Source organism: Kazachstania africana, chromosome 3, assembly GCF_000304475.1.
Source record: "Kazachstania africana CBS 2517 chromosome 3, complete genome".
NCBI classification, from domain to species: Eukaryota; Fungi; Ascomycota; class Saccharomycetes; order Saccharomycetales; family Saccharomycetaceae; genus Kazachstania; species Kazachstania africana.
In genome coordinates, this window is record NC_018942.1 from 917,744 (window position 1) to 933,930 (window position 16,187).

The following is a 16,187-nucleotide window of genomic DNA, read 5'->3' on the forward strand; positions in this document are numbered from 1 at the left end:
TTTCTATTTTTTATTATTGTTATTGATTGTGCTCAATCTTATGTAATTTAATATAGAATAATATCAATTATTTTCTTTTTGAATATGTAGTAGAATACAAATAGTAGTTTTGCAAAGTAAAATACATTGAAATCGAAAGGCAAGTGCATCTCCTGATATTAAAGCCCGGATCTAAAAGGACGATAAATTATTATTCACACTTTTATTGGAGTCAGTCCGGTTGCTGTCACCAAAAGCGAGTTCCCTTATTTCAACAATCCATGGCTCCATTAACAGTTCAAAAGCTGTGGCTCTTTTGCTGGCTGAATGGACTAAACATCTTTTCAAAAACTTTCTTCCAGCAGATGAAACTTTATTCTTATTTGGAAACCGAGGAGATTGTCCGGCGACAACATGATACAATATAGCCCATTCATTATCCAAATTATACCAAGGTCTCTTACCGGTTATCATCTCTAAAGTTACACAACCAAGTGACCAAATATCACTAGAACCAAATCTGCCTTCTGTAGTCGAGCCAGTAATAGCCTCAGGGGCCATGTACATGGGGGTTCCTATCAGGTCCTGCAGCTTACCACTATTAGAATCTCCTTCAGAAGAGCTATGAGAAGATATACTTCCCTTTCCAATACTAGCAGCCCATCTTGTACTGTTTTTCACAGCTCTTTTTGAGGCCCCGAAATCGACATATTTGATAATACCATTGTAGTCAAGTAATATATTTTCTGGTTTGATATCTCGATGGATAATTCCAGACTCATGAAGATAAGCTAATCCCTCTAGAAGCTGAAGGGTGTACATCTGAGTAACCAATTCATCTTCAATCCTTCCATGTTCTAACAAAGTAGCTAACGAGCCACCCTCACAATATTCCATAAAAATGTTGACTCTATCCCTATGTACCTCAACCCCATAATATTGAACAACATTTGGATGGTTCAACATTTCTAGGACGTTCATCTCGTCCTTTATTAGAGGGAAGAACTTCTCCATCGATTTGTTATCTTGTATCTTGATTTCTTTTACAGCAAGAATTTCACCATTATCCAAATTAACTGCTGAAAATACAGCGCCAAAAGTGCCACCACCAATGTATTTCCTCTTTTGCCACCTTATGGACACATTTGATATCGATGATGCTAAGGATGAAATAAATTTATTGCTCTTTTCGGTATCATCTAAAACTTTTCCTACCTTAACCAAATTGTGTGTCATTTTCTCTTCTAGTTTTGCTATTGAATTCAGACGTAATCTGGAATTAATTGCTAGCATTGCGTCAACATCGAAATCCTCAATAATATCCATATTTAGTCTTGAAGGCTTGCTTAGCTTTTGCATATCTGAAGATCTGGCACCCATAACATCGAAATGAGATACCAGCAATGACATGCATACAGAAATTTTTTCTTTCAACTCATGGAATTGACTTTTATTTAACGCTAAGATATTTAAACCACTAATCATTTGCATAGCAAATTCCATTGCTGTGACGCACCATTTAAAGGTTCGTTGATCATTCGGATCACATTCTTCTGCAAGAAATGATAACCAGCGGATACTCATTTTCACCATCAATAGTATTACCGCTGATTTTGTCTGGTAAGTAGAATTACTTGTCCTTAAAAAATTTCTTCCAAAGTCTCTTGTAAATAAAAATAGACCATTAATCAAATTTCCTGGATCATGACTCTCCTTGAACCTTGTAACTACTTTTGTGTAGTTCGTAAGAACATCGCATGTGCAGTTGAAATAAGTCTTATTAATCCTTTGCAAAATGTTTTCGATGCTACCGATTGAACAGGATCTTAATACATAAGAAATGGAGTTACCGGCTAGATTCTTCAAAGTATCATTTCGATAATCTAAGGAATAGCTAGATCCTTGGTTGAATAGGGTTAGAGTATTCGGTTTAGCTGATTTTAAGATTTCCCCAAAATCGATGCTCTTCGCCACCACATTGTGAACTGACCCTTCCCATATAATTGGTTGACCGGTTGATAATAGTAAAATGTAACCAAGGGAATCCACTTTAGCCTCTAACTCCAAAATTTCTTTTTCTGACTCAGTGTGAAAGGTTTGATACTTGTTTCCATTGTAATAACTCCCAGATTTTGTTAGTTTGAAAGCTCTTCTGGGAACTGTCAGTATATTACCAGAACTATAAGTTCTACTAGTATGTGCACTTAAATCGTGGACCTTCGTTAAGTTGGCATCCTCACTTGTAACATCTTCTTGGACTATTTCATGGTATGGAACGCCTTCAGGACTGGTTTTTTGGACAAGTTTTGTATTCGGATTTTCCATAACATCCATAATACCATAAATCGATAGACTACTTTTTATTTCAATCTTTGGTATAATGTCACAGCCAATTTCAGCATTCTTCAGAATTCTTAAAAGTTCATCATCATCAATTCCAATAAGATTTGGACTAGCAATTAAATAGACACCATTCCGTTCTAGCCTACTACCAGAGTATATCAGAAAGTGGCCTGTATTTCTTAAATTTTCTAACAACGATGCACAGTCATTGACAGTATAAGTTACTGTGTTTTGAAATGCTTTTGACAATAGATTGCTGAATCTATTCAGTTTTCTTTTTAGAGAACCTAAATTCTCTAAAGTTTGAAGTAGCCATTTTTCACCATCTAAGTTGCCTCTTAATGATGTTGTGCTGTCGTGTAACTCACCGATATCTTCATTTAATCTCTGTAACAATGTTGCTGTCAATTTGCTAAATCCAAATGCAATTTCTTTTCCAGCTCCGGCAATATAATGGCCAGTGTTTTTCAAAGCTTCCCAATAAGTCACCAGCACTTCTGGCTCCTTGTATGTTTTGAAAGACTTGCTCGAACCATCTATTACTTTGAGATGAAGAAGTTTGAAAAGAAATCGTATACCATGAACGACTATTTGGTCGAATGAATCGTTAAGTTCTATATCGAGATACCATCGTTTACAGTAATCTATTAAAGTTGCTTTTAATTGCGCAGATAACTTAACATAAGCTGAAAAATCATCTATCATTTGATCGATCATCATCATAGTGGGATTTTGTAGTTTTTTAGCGTACAACAGTCTAACTTTAATTATTTCTTCGAGTAATTTTATCGGAAACAAGAGCAGTACTACCAGGTCGGTGTCTGAATGCTTTAAATTCATTTCGCTGGCAACATTCATGTACTTTAAATAGGATAATTTTGCCTTTAGTATCCATGGTGCTAATGGGAAGAATATTTTTTTCTGGAAAATTGTTTCTATGTCTTTCTCTTGCATTATCTTTTCAGCAAATTTCTTGAAAGCAATCTTATTTTCATCAGTCGCTGAAGTGTTTGTTATAAAATCCAAGTCACTTACACCTACCCAGTCTTGCAACAAATCAATCTCATATTTCAGATTGGTTCTAGAATTTAACCAACTAGTCAATGTTTCAACTCTGTTAACAAATTCAGTTGTGCCAGTAATTGGCTTTTGTGAGATCAGATGCTTCAAGTTCGGCCAAAAATTCATCACTTTATAGTAATTATTTAGCAAATTTTCGACTTCCGATTCAGCCTCTTCTTGACGGAGATTTGGATCAGCTTTAAATCTCATAATTTCGTCGAAAACAATGTCACTGGACTCTCTTAGTAATGAAAAGGAATCTTTTTGATCTTCTACGGTCCTTCCGTTCATCCATGCCCTTAATTCTAACCAAATATCTTCAGAATATTGATCTAATAACCTGTTGGTATCCCTGTCTCTTTCTTCCTCATCCAATTTTGTCCTTTCACTTTTTATTATATCTCCATTCAATACCTTCGAGAGCATCGTCTGCCATTCTAGCCGTTCAATGATATCAGAGTGTTCAAAGACGTCTTCCAGAATATGGTCGATATCCTTTGGATCATCTTTATTCTTAGCTTTGAGTTTAGTTAAGAGTAGTTTAAAGTAGTTACTTTTGGGATCCAATGAGCCCAATTTATGTAAGAAATTGTTTTTGTTACTGTCACCTAAATCAATCTTAAGATCATTTAAATTCAAATCTACTTCACTTTTCTCAATCTCAGGGTCAACCTCGTCGTTCAATATTAGAGATGAAATAATACCCTTTGTGTAATACTCATCATAAATCATTTTTTTTTTCATCTTTTCTAAATATGATTTCTCGTTGGAGAAATACTCATTTCTATAAACAACAGATTTACTTCTTGAACGGTTATTTGAGCTTGGAGAAATAGTTAAATTTGGCGTAATAATAGCATTATTCTTAGCATTATCGACATTAATATCGGGCTCCTTGATCTTAGAAACTGTCTTAAAATCAGTAACGGTTGTCCCACCAAGAATCTTAGTATCGTACTCAACTAGAGATGGCCTTTCCCCAGGCGGATTATCTTGGGCTAGTACAGATTCGGACGAATTCTTAGTAGGATAGTCCGATTCATGCATGGGTAAAGATGACACTGTGACAGTGGCGGAGCGGGAAGTTGGCAGCTCAGCTCCGACTATAGCTTCATTAGACGTCAACCTCTGAGGAGTAATCCCATCGAGGAGCTCTTCTTTGTCGTGTAGATCAAAATAATCTTGATTCGACATAGCTTCCTCAATAACCAGTGTGAGAATGAGTACACCCGCCGATGACTTTAATTTCTCTCTTCAGTGATCACTTTCAAAGTGGCTTCCTATATTGTAGCCACTAATGAAATACACCTAAAATAGTACTAAGCTAGTACTTTGACGCTTTTCGTTGTTTTACTTAAAAATAGAGAAAAGAGAATTTAAAAGTATTCTAAATTATATTATCTACCTTGCTTCAAAAAGCTCTTAAAAATACTCTTTATATTTGATTTATTTTAATAATACCGATTTCTTAATCTCCGCAATAAAAAGAAAAATTGAGTTGCAATTTGATTTGAGAGAAGCCAATTTAAGAAAGAGGTGAGAATTGGTTAATCAAGAAGTATGGAGTTGGATGAATGCCTGGAGAAGCTGTATGTGGGGCAATTGCTGCCGGAGATCACGATCAGGGCACTGTGTTTCAAGCTCAAGGAGATGCTTGTGAAAGAATCAAACGTCATACATATCACAACACCTGTTACTGTAGTTGGAGACATGCACGGTCAGTTTCATGATATGCTGGAGATGTTCAAGATAGGTGGTAGGGTTCCTGATACGAACTATCTGTTTCTGGGTGATTATGTCGATAGAGGCCTCTATAGTATTGAGACAATCATGCTCTTGATTGTATTGAAACTGAGGTATCCAAATAGAATACATTTATTGAGAGGCAACCACGAATCGAGGCAAATTACACAGAGTTACGGATTTTACACTGAATGTTTGAACAAGTATGGAGACGATTCTAGAGTTTGGCATTATCTGACGGATGTTTTTGATCACTTAGTACTATGTTGCATCATTGACGATTCAATATTTTGCGTTCATGGTGGTCTCTCGCCGAATGTACAGACAATAGATCAAATAAAAATTATAGATAGGTTTAGAGAGATCCCACACGATGGCGCAATGGCTGACTTGGTATGGTCCGATCCCGAGGATAATACTGGCACGAATAATTTGAATGGTATGGACATGATTACATCGAATGATCCAGAGGTAGCGTTCAAACAATCTCTATCAGTCCCTTCGCAACAATTTCAAGTATCACCAAGAGGTGCTGGTTACACTTTTGGTAGGAGCGTGGTAGAAAAGTTTCTGTACTTGAATAATATGGAAAGAATTTATAGAGCTCACCAACTGTGTAATGAAGGGTATCAAATTTATTTTGATGGGCTTGTTACTACAGTATGGTCTGCTCCAAATTACTGTTATAGATGTGGCAATAAAGCTTCAATTCTTGAGCTGTATAGTAAGAACGACTACTATTTCAACGTATTTGATGAAGCTCCAGAAAATAAGATAAATGGATTAAGTCAATCTTCCACATCAGATATCACTGCACGAAAGCTGTTAAATGATTACTTCAATGATGATAATGACCTTATTGATAATGATGGTTCAATAACGGAAACGGACGTTTTTTCAGAAGAATATCAATCAAAATCAGCCTCTTCAAGACGTGTGGAGTATTTTTTATAACTTTTGCATGTATATACAATAGAATATTTCTCTTATATATTAATGACTAATACCATATTCATCATGAATTACACATAGTATAATTCTAGATTGGTACCGCTATGAATTTCATAATCACCAAGCGTTATATGATCTTTTAAAACGGTTCCTCCCTTTTGTAATACAAGCTTACTAGGAAGGCTGCCAATTTGAACCGATAGAACTTTCTTCAAGTCACCTACGGTATCATCTTCTAAGCACTTGACTTTTGTCTTTTTACCCAATCTATCACTAACAATCACTTCAATCATCCCTAACTGTGTTCTTTCGTCGATGACTTCGACATTGACTACATCAAAACAATTTTTCAAACATTAATTCGGGTTAATACATCTACTGAAAAAGCTGATATGGAAATGTAAGGTTAATGCATTATTCTTCATTATCCTTGTATAAATAACAAACGGAGCATCGCATTATTAACTTGCTTGTGTGATAATCGATGGCCTTCAAGAGATCCACGAGGCGTAATTATTTGAGAGTTTTTAATGTTTAAGGATTCTCTATAGTGAGTAATACAAGTAAAATTATATTCTGAGGAAAAACTTGTGTAATACCCTCAAATACAGTGCCTGATTTTCCCAAGTGGAAAGTTTGGGCCAGTGGAATAAACAGGCAGTCGTAAGAAAACACCTACTAGGTCTTGGCACCACAGACAGAAAAAAGTGCAATACTCTCAGCTTGGCTTCGTCAAAAGATAAAATATAGATTGGAAGACGTGAGTGAACTGCGTTTAGCCTTTCCCATGCTTTTTCTGCATAATACACAGTTCTCTTAATTTTGTACTGCTCTTGAAATCCGAGAATAATCGTTGCTTCTCAAGATCCGATGAGGTGAACTTAAAAATAAAATTTACTTTGAATCACTCAACTATATTTGAGAAGTGCTCCTCAAGCACTGTAGATAGCGAACAATGGATCGATTTAATATTCTTTTCATTGATTCTTATGATTCTTTCAGTTATAACCTTATAAGATTGATTGAAAGTCAGAGCATCGACAATGGAAAGGGAATTCAAGTTACGGTTATTCATAATGACACCTTCGATGATCTCAAGGAACTATTAGCATACATAAATATTTTCGAGTGTATTGTCATTGGCCCAGGACCAGGAAATCCAGTTAATGGTGCTAAAGATATCGGGATCATATCAGCACTATTCAATTCAGATCAAATTGAAATTCCGATTCTTGGTGTTTGTCTAGGTTTTCAAGCAATGTGCTATTATCACGGTGCTACTATAGAAGAACTGAAGACTATTAAGCATGGACAAGTAGAACCAATCGAGATAGACACGAGTGTCCCTTTATTCGAAAACTGTCCACCTGTATTCAAATCTACTAGGTATCATTCTCTTCATGTTTCGAACTATGAAGGGAATGATAATATCGAACCGCTTGCGTTCACTTATGATGAGAATGGTAAACTGTTAATGGCAGCAAAGATAAAAGGAAAGCCATATTATGGGGTTCAATATCATCCAGAGTCCTGCTGTTCAGAATATGGTGATAAGCTTATCGAAAATTTCTTGAAGATCACGCAATCACATCACAAAGAAACATCTATCAGATCAAATTCTGAACAATTTTTACGGTCTATACACAAATCAATTGACATTAGACCAACTTACCTCAACTCATACAATTCCTCGAAATCGCCGGAAATATCTATTCAATCGTACAGAATCAATGAAGGTGGAATTGATATGGCGAAACTATTTTGTGATTCCTTCCCAAATCTCTCCAAGTTTCTTTTACTATCTTCCAAATTCAATAAAAAATTTGGCAAGTGGTCGATAATTGCATTACCGGATGACAGTTCCACTGTTTTTACGCATTACGAATCAATCAAGAAAACAACAGTTCATAGTTGGCAAGATCCAAGACTGAAAGTGTCTGAATATAAAAAAAATGTTGAAGAAGGTACATCTACAGACTGCCTTACTGTTCTCCCCCAAGATAAATCTAAATTTTGGGACTATATCGGAAATTTTATGAAAGACCACATCTCATATCACTACGACAATAAGCTGCCATTTATTGGGGGACTAGTAGGTATTTTAGGATATGAAATGGGACAATATGTCGAACAATCTGGTACATACTCTTTACAGCCTGATGCCAAACTCGCATTTATATCAAATTCCATTGTAATCGACCATGAAATCGGAAAACTTTATACGATATCATTATCTGGGTCATTTCCCCAGGAACTTACAGATTTCTTCGTAAATTTTAATTCATCTGCAGGTATAGAATCTGAAGGCGATGACAGTACTGGATTTCCCGACGCAACTCACTTTGCTATTGAGAAACCGAATGCTGTAGATTATATGAGAGCCTTCAAAAAGTGCCAAAGACGTATTCATTGTGGCGATTCATATGAAATCTGTCTTACGACACAATCGATAGTACAACCTAGTAAGACTATTAATCCATGGATTATATACAAGAAGTTGCTAAAAATGAACCCATCTCCCTTTTCAAGTTTTTTTGAGTTTAATGATCTAATTGGCTCCGAAGACATACTATATTTATTGAGTTCATCTCCAGAAAGATTTATTGAATGGGACCAGAATATTTGTGAACTCCGCCCTATAAAGGGTACAGTGAAGAAAGGAAGAAATATGGACTTGAAACGGGCCAGTGAAATCCTGAAAACGCCAAAAGAGTTTGGTGAAAATTTGATGATCTTGGATTTGATAAGAAATGACCTGCACCAGCTAGTGAAGGATGTTCAAGTAACCGAATTTATGTCTATCGAAGAATACGAAACTGTATATCAGTTGGTTAGTGTTATCAGAGCAAGTGGTATACAAAACAGTGTATATTCTGGATTTGACTTCTTAAGAAATTCCTTACCACCGGGCTCAATGACGGGCGCTCCAAAGAAGATTACCGTCGAATTACTTCAAAAAGAGATCGAAAACGAATTGAACGAACATATACATCCCGATGGCAGCAGAGGTGTTTACAGTGGTGTTTCTGGTTACTGGTCCGTCAATGACCACAGCGACTGGTCCGTCAATATAAGGTGCATGTATTCCTACGATGGTGGTAAGAAGTGGCTTTTGGGAGCAGGTGGTGCCATTACTGCCCTCAGTACACTCGATGGTGAATGGGAAGAGATGCAAGTCAAACTAGACAGTGCATTACAGGTTTTTGAATAACCCTATAGTCGGAAGAGCCAAAAAAGTTTGGCATCATGCCTTTAATTTCGCAATTATCACCACACCCAGACCGCGGAGCGGAGTGTCGTAAAAGGGTTAAACGTTGAAAGGAGATTTGCTAGGAATAATATATAACAGTGTAAATAGACGTGGGTATTGAGTAGAACTGTAAATAGCCAAATATAGTTATCAGAAAATGACAACAACTGTGCCTAAAGTGTTTGCCTTCCATGAATTCTCGGATGTGGCTGAGGCAGTGGCTGATTATGTTGTGTATGCACAAAATGGTGCATTGAATAGAAAGGTAAAAGAAAGGAAGCCTTCGCTCGCTGCATTGAACACGAGTCATTCCACTGGCAAAGTTAATGAACTAGGAACCAAACGGAGTGAAGATGGGGAAGGATCAGAAGTTCAACGAGTTCTTTCATCTAAGAGTGTTCGCTCAGTTGGCAATGACAGCAGTGCCAGTAGCGTAAGGAGGTCATCTACAAAGAAGAAAGAAGTACGATTCAAGATTGCCATCTCTGGTGGTTCCTTGATTCAGGTTCTGCACGAAGGTCTTTTGAAAAGATCTGACGTTCAATGGGGTAAATGGGATATGTATTTTGCTGACGAAAGACTGGTACCCTTTAACTCCAATGACAGTAACTACGGACAAGCCAAAAGAAAAATTTTAGATCTTATTGACACTGAAAAGTATGGGAAACCAAACGTCTATCATATAGATGAATCTTTGATCGAAGATCCCCAAGAATGTGCCGATAATTATGAAAAAGTCTTGATCAAGGGTTTTGCCGGAAGAGATTCTGTAAAACTTCCGATGTTTGACTTATTTTTGCTAGGTTGTGCACCAGATGGTCACATTGCATCCTTATTCCCAAATTTCCAAGAAAATCTTAGGGAGAAACTAGCGTGGGTCGTTCCAGTAGTAAAAGCTCCATCTGGCCCTTCAAATAGGATTTCATTAACAATTCCTGTAATTTGTCATTCTCATAGGGTAATGTTTGTTGTAGAAGGTGCTGTGAAAGCTCCGGTTATCAAAACTATTATGGAAAGACCAGAGAAAGGTTTACCTAGTAGTATTGTTAATGAAGGCGCAGCAGGACGTGTATCATGGTTTGTGGATGATGATGCGTTAACTGATGTATTTGTTACAAAGAAAACTTATAAATTTCATAATAAAATTGAGTCTGAGTAAAAGAAATTAATGAAAAAAAACATGCTGACTTCTGGTTATATGTACTACACAGTCCTGTGCTCCTTAATAATATCTATCTGAAGATATTTTGTTGTTGTTACACACTATTATTATATGATGTCATATATTAAATAAATATACATTCTCTAACTGATATAGGAAAATAGAAAATGCATTTCCAGGAATAAATTATTAAACTTTATCACATATATACTATAGTTGACTAAAAAATGATTACAGATAAGTCAAGTTATTTGTACTGGTATTTCGAGAAGGGTTAGCGTCATTATAAATGTTCAATGGGGTTTCGTTTAATGGGATATTCTTACCGGGCACATTCAAATTGAATTGTGTTGAGGCCCTTTCAAATAAATACTTACCATCTTGTAAGGAATATTCGTAATCTTCATTCATATTATACCTACCTTCCGTAACAGCATCAACAGCAGGCTCTGCGTTTGTGGAAGTTGGTTCATTCAAAGGATCATATAACATCATGCCAAAAAATTGGTAATAGAACTCTTCACCAAGAATATTGAGCAAAATTTTTTGTTTCAAGTCAAATCTATAACTCAATGGAATTAACACCATAAAAATCATTGGTAAGTAATTGTTCAAGAACTTCACCAGGGGTATAACGTTTAGTCTATCGAATAGTATTATCTGAAAAGTCGATCGCTTTTGATTGTTTGGTAATAATGTGATCAAATTGAAGCATAAAGGGAACAATAATCTACTTGAGTATAAGGAATAGTAAAAAACGTTAGAAGGATTACTGTTACCGTTTGAAATTAGATGAAAATTATTGAATTTGAATTTACTCATGGCATATAGTGAAGAAATTGTATTATATGACAAAATCGTGAAGATTATGAGGAAATTGTAATAATTGTCACCATTATGGAACAACCACTTGTCAAGAAAGTTCATCTTTTTTGGTAATATTTCGCATATAATGATTAAAAATGATAAGATAGTTGCAATTAGGCCTATGATGAACACAGCAATTTTTTTTAAATTGTTTATTGAATTTGATTGTGTTTGTGCTAATGTGTGTATGATTGAATTGGAATGATTTTGGTAGTAGATATAGTTATAATAATGGTTAATGAACTTATTGTATGTACTGTTCAGTTTTCTTAGGTTGGTAATAGGTTTGGGCAACTCTGTTGACACTCTATTTGCCGTTGAAATCTTCAGATCATCTAATTTTGACTCAATTTCGATTTTACATTCATTTAACAGTTGGTTGAAAGTAACATCACCATTGTTTAACTCGTTCGAACTTAATATCAAATCGGCATTATCTACAAGGTTCAACTGAGAATCATTAACATCATCATTCGTTTTACTCAGTACAACAAAGAGTTTGTTATTAGATATGGCACTTGGAACTTTTACAGAATTAATCAGATCCCTCGGTAAAATAATCAACCCCGTAGAGAGTAATATTAGCGTATAACTCAGGGAGTATAGGTGGGATAATGTGATAATTAATGACTTGAATTCTAAAAGATTGTGGCCAGTGCTCATTATTAGGTACAATGAACCTATTATTATCCCTAACAAACACAAAGAATAGAATTTCACATTCTGCAAAATAGACTTGATAAACCTCTCACGACGGTCATCTCTGGGTAACGCATATTTCAACGAAATGTAGGAAATACCAACCGGTATCAAAAACCAGCAAAATGCAAATTGTAACCAATAAATCAATGGCCAGATTATCTCGAAAAACCGAACGTTATTGGATCTCTTTCGTAGATGAGACAGTTCCTGTACAGTCGTTTCATTAAGTGGCTTGTTTGTATGGCCATTGCTACCAACAGCAGATGCTTGAAAAACATCAAACGGTAAAAGGAAGTCTGTTCCCAGCAGTAGCATCATGTTCAATGTCAATATAAGTAAAACGAAGGGAAATGTGTTTTTATGCATTTTGAAGGAAAAATACCTGTCAGTAGTGAGCACTGAGGTGCATACAGTAAATACACAACCAAAAAGTACTAGCCAGAACATTTTTGGGGTGCGTGTTCCATGCAATGATATGTGCAAGTTATATGTGACTACGTGACTTATACTTGCAGCTTCGCAATGTAAAAAAATACTAAGTTTATAGATTATTACAGTTCAGAAAATCAGCCTTCGACGCGATTGCCCGGACTTTTGGTTTTTTAAATTCTTTGGTCGGAATCACAGTCAAGCCCTAATAGAAAGTCGGCCCATTCAGCTGGAAAGTGTCATGGCTCTTTATACAAGGTTCGATTAAACCCTAGGGTTATTCGGAGAACTGAGCATGGGCCCCGGTGAATCCCACGAACTTGTTTTCTATTAGTTTCACTCAACTTGGGATGTGTGGGATCTGAGCGATTTCTATCAAATAATTGATTTGTTAACAATTCAATTGTGGAAGGATTGGAATGTAATTTCTTCGAGTCAAAATTCTATACACCAACAATAATAGCTTGACATCTATTAAGGATTATTTCTGGGGACCCCTTGGAGTGGAGGGAGTCACTTGGGAGTAATTATCGTGGTATTTCAGGGAGCTAAGTGCTAATTAAGGAACACAATGTGCAGATCGATCTTGAATACATCTATATATAAAGAAATGTACCTGAATCATTCAATTCGAAAATTTACTTCTAAGTGTTCGAGTTTAAAATATAATATACAAATATAATTATAATTGACTGATAATTATAATAAAAAAAAAATATGCGTGGTGACAAAGAGATTGACGAAGTAATTGACATTAGTACCAAGTTATTTGAATTAATTCCAAAAACTGTCGGTACGTTAACTTTCGATGAAAATGAACATCTTATTGATACTTCTGGTGTCGGTAGGGAATTAAAAAAGACACATATTCAAGATATCTTCAAAAAGGCAAATGAAGGTCTGGGTAAGGTTGGTTACTTTACCTTTTATGATGATCATCATGGATTAACCCATGTATTCAAGCGTCATGACGGTAAGACTACAGTTATTTATACCGACGACAAAAAGGAAGAATAAGTATATCAGTAGTTTTTCTGTTTTACAAATGTATTTAATTAAGTGATGTTTTTAGAAATAACGATTCTATATTATTGTTAATATTAATTTATTTCAATTTGCTTTGTAGACATCAAAATATATATGTAGGAAGATATTTCAAAAAAAAAGTACAAAAAATTCATCTAATAAACAACTTTTCTTCCTGTGATCGTTCTCCTGACATGTTGTTCACTGTCAGCATCCTTTGAATCTTCTTCCTCATCAACTTTCGCTCTGTTCAAAACTTTAACAAATGTATCAACTCTATATCTCATTCTGGAATGCAAATAAGCTTTTGAACACTTGATGTGATAATGGAAATAGCTTCTGAATAGAGTCAATTGGACAACTGATTTGAATTTCAATTCATCATTTGCAAAATGACGTGGAAATAATACAAAAGTAATGAATCTTTTACTAGAGCTGATATCAGTATAATTCGAGTATTCACTCAAGTTTCTTAATTCTAAAGGCGGTTCATGTGAGAAAAGAACTTGTGGAGCAGACTGAATACCACGGTTCCTCTTTCTGGCGTCTACAAATTCTTGCAAGAACACTTTACCGAGGATCTTATCTGTCTCATCTTGGAAAATGGTCTCAAAAATGACAGTAATACGATCGAACGAAGGTTTGATAAAGATATTCTCATCATCTCTGTACTCAATCTTGAAAACTGGAGCGTTGTTGTTAATATTATTTAGTTCGTATTCTGTCGTTGGAGCAGGTTGAGAACTCAATTTGTTGAATTCTTCGAATGATAAATTGAATGGGAAACTCATGATCATGGTTTTTAGTAATGATGCTTGAACCACAGATTCTTGATCTAATTGCTTAAGATCGAGTGCTAAAGTATAATTGTAGCCATTTTCAAAATTTGATGGAATTTCGATACCATTGAACTTTGTGAAAGATGACTGAAGATATGAAAGTAAATCCCCACAATTTACGACACTCGCCCACGCCTTGGTTTTGACACTTAAAAGCAAAGTACTCTTCTCTTCATCTGAGTTAGAAATATGGAATGTTGTGTAATCAAAATCGGAGACAATTCTATCTAACGTTAATGGAGTACCATTGTTAACCGCTTCAATGGCCTCAGTCAAGGTCTTTTGGATAAGTAAATTGTGTGGTTGTAAGTGTAACATCTGTGCTCACCTAATCCTTTTTGTTCTTGTATTCAATTGTGTCTAATAAACCCTTGAGTCTCACCTATTACTACCTTTTCAAACACTCCTATTCAAACTTTTATTTGCAAAATTCGAAAATTTCGTCAAGCCCCATCAACACACCGCATAGTAAAAATGGAAAGAAAATTAGGTTCTGCTCTTATTGAGGACTGTATACAATAGTGCTTGTAGCAGCTTGACCGTCACTGGTCTTCTCGTGGCTACTAGCTGTTTGTTGTCACTTCCGCTGTCATATGCAGTTTGCCTTCCGACGAATGAATGCTTTTGGCGAAGCGTGACGGTTCTGCAATAATATACCATTGAATATATACATGTGTATGGGCTACTGAGAAAATTATTCTTGACGAAAACTGACGTCGACAATTTGCAATCTTTATATTATATACAGGAGTGATGGGTCCAAAATTTGGGCACAATACTATGAAGTTGGTTTTTTTACACCATATTTGGATCTGGATGAGATTCTGCCCACAACACCTCCCAGATCACTATTTCCTCGAACTAAATGGTATTTCACACCAGGCAAATCTTGACATCTACCACCTCTAACGAGTACGATACTATGTTCTTGTACGTTATGACCTTCCCCAGGGATATATGCCGAAATTACATTGCCGTTAGAAAGTTTTACTCTACATGCTTTTCTTTGGGCTGAATTTGGTTTCTTAGGTTTTAGAATCATTGTTCTCAATACGACACCTTTCTTAAATGGGCAGTGTTCCAAATCTGGTGAAGTATTTATCTTCTTCCGTCTTGGAGGGCCGGCACCTCTCTTTATTTGATTTATAGTGGCTTGAACAACCGAACTTGTGCTGAAAGATCGTAGGTTGGGACTGAAGAGTGCTTTTAGAAGGCCGACCATTTCCACCATGGGAGCACACGAGTTTCTTTGCGTCTTCTTTTGTTAATTGTTGATTTATTTATATTATGACTTATTATAAAGGAGAGAAAGCGAGATTTTGAAGCATTATCATAGTGAATGTCTTTCGAATAAAAAGTTCGAAGGACAATGAAGGTTAGAATATATATATGTGTAATATTATTTACAGTTATGGAGGATCTTATCATCATTTACAATCACACAGATAGAGTGGTTACTTCTTTGTATAAGACAGTCTTTTCCTTGTAAAGGCGAATTCTCCTAATTTTCTACCAACCATATCTTCTGTGACTTCGAACGGCACGTATTCTTTACCGTTATGTACTTGAAATTTCAAGCCAACAAACTGTGGCAGGATTGTAGCGCTCCTAGCGTTGGTTCTGATCGGAGTCCCCTTTGTCATGGCTTCCTTTATTGGCAGTGGAACTATGTTGGGTCCCTTCCATGCAGCTCTAGACAGTAACCTCACAGTGGAAAATACCATTTCTTCAGAGGAACAATTTAGCAAAGGTGTCAATTAGTGAGTAAAATGACGATGTGAGCTTATCTCATAACGTTGCTACAGGTAATCATCTTTATGGTTAGTGTTCCTTT

The 16,187-nt window shown here is 35.8% G+C and overlaps 10 protein-coding genes across 10 annotated transcripts; 4 read left to right on the forward strand and 6 right to left on the reverse strand.

Annotated features, from left to right (window-relative positions):
* Positions 1-171: 171 nt before the first annotated feature.
* Positions 172-4,578, reverse strand: SSK2 (mitogen-activated protein kinase kinase kinase SSK2; the record flags this gene model as incomplete). Its single annotated transcript, XM_003956536.1, has 1 exon — positions 172-4,578. One exon carries the CDS (start codon positions 4,576-4,578, stop codon positions 172-174), a length of 4,407 nt encoding a protein of 1,468 aa, XP_003956585.1.
* Positions 4,579-4,944: 366 nt separating this feature from the next.
* Positions 4,945-6,081, forward strand: PPG1 (putative serine/threonine-protein kinase PPG1; the record flags this gene model as incomplete). The annotated part of the gene is made up of 1 exon (XM_003956537.1): positions 4,945-6,081. One exon carries the CDS (start codon positions 4,945-4,947, stop codon positions 6,079-6,081), a length of 1,137 nt encoding a protein of 378 aa, XP_003956586.1.
* Positions 6,082-6,149: 68 nt separating this feature from the next.
* HUB1 (ubiquitin-like protein HUB1) lies at positions 6,150-6,371 on the reverse strand (the record flags this gene model as incomplete). Its single annotated transcript, XM_003956538.1, has 1 exon — positions 6,150-6,371. One exon carries the CDS (start codon positions 6,369-6,371, stop codon positions 6,150-6,152), a length of 222 nt encoding a protein of 73 aa, XP_003956587.1.
* A 662-nt stretch (positions 6,372-7,033) lies between these two features.
* Positions 7,034-9,289, forward strand: ABZ1 (4-amino-4-deoxychorismate synthase; the record flags this gene model as incomplete). Its single annotated transcript, XM_003956539.1, has 1 exon — positions 7,034-9,289. One exon carries the CDS (start codon positions 7,034-7,036, stop codon positions 9,287-9,289), a length of 2,256 nt encoding a protein of 751 aa, XP_003956588.1.
* A 196-nt stretch (positions 9,290-9,485) lies between these two features.
* SOL1 (Sol1p) lies at positions 9,486-10,487 on the forward strand (the record flags this gene model as incomplete). Its single annotated transcript, XM_003956540.1, has 1 exon — positions 9,486-10,487. The coding sequence occupies one exon, from the start codon at positions 9,486-9,488 to the stop codon at positions 10,485-10,487; it is 1,002 nt and encodes a 333-aa protein (XP_003956589.1).
* Positions 10,488-10,721: 234 nt separating this feature from the next.
* Positions 10,722-12,506, reverse strand: KAFR0C04640 (uncharacterized protein; the record flags this gene model as incomplete). Its single annotated transcript, XM_003956541.1, has 1 exon — positions 10,722-12,506. The coding sequence occupies one exon, from the start codon at positions 12,504-12,506 to the stop codon at positions 10,722-10,724; it is 1,785 nt and encodes a 594-aa protein (XP_003956590.1).
* Positions 12,507-13,205: 699 nt separating this feature from the next.
* EGO4 (Ego4p) lies at positions 13,206-13,505 on the forward strand (the record flags this gene model as incomplete). The annotated part of the gene is made up of 1 exon (XM_003956542.1): positions 13,206-13,505. One exon carries the CDS (start codon positions 13,206-13,208, stop codon positions 13,503-13,505), a length of 300 nt encoding a protein of 99 aa, XP_003956591.1.
* A 164-nt stretch (positions 13,506-13,669) lies between these two features.
* ARC35 (Arc35p) lies at positions 13,670-14,671 on the reverse strand (the record flags this gene model as incomplete). Its single annotated transcript, XM_003956543.1, has 1 exon — positions 13,670-14,671. One exon carries the CDS (start codon positions 14,669-14,671, stop codon positions 13,670-13,672), a length of 1,002 nt encoding a protein of 333 aa, XP_003956592.1.
* Positions 14,672-15,131: 460 nt separating this feature from the next.
* Positions 15,132-15,584, reverse strand: MRPS12 (mitochondrial 37S ribosomal protein uS12m; the record flags this gene model as incomplete). Its single annotated transcript, XM_003956544.1, has 1 exon — positions 15,132-15,584. One exon carries the CDS (start codon positions 15,582-15,584, stop codon positions 15,132-15,134), a length of 453 nt encoding a protein of 150 aa, XP_003956593.1.
* A 223-nt stretch (positions 15,585-15,807) lies between these two features.
* RSM19 (mitochondrial 37S ribosomal protein uS19m) lies at positions 15,808-16,077 on the reverse strand (the record flags this gene model as incomplete). Its single annotated transcript, XM_003956545.1, has 1 exon — positions 15,808-16,077. One exon carries the CDS (start codon positions 16,075-16,077, stop codon positions 15,808-15,810), a length of 270 nt encoding a protein of 89 aa, XP_003956594.1.
* Positions 16,078-16,187: the final 110 nt, after the last annotated feature.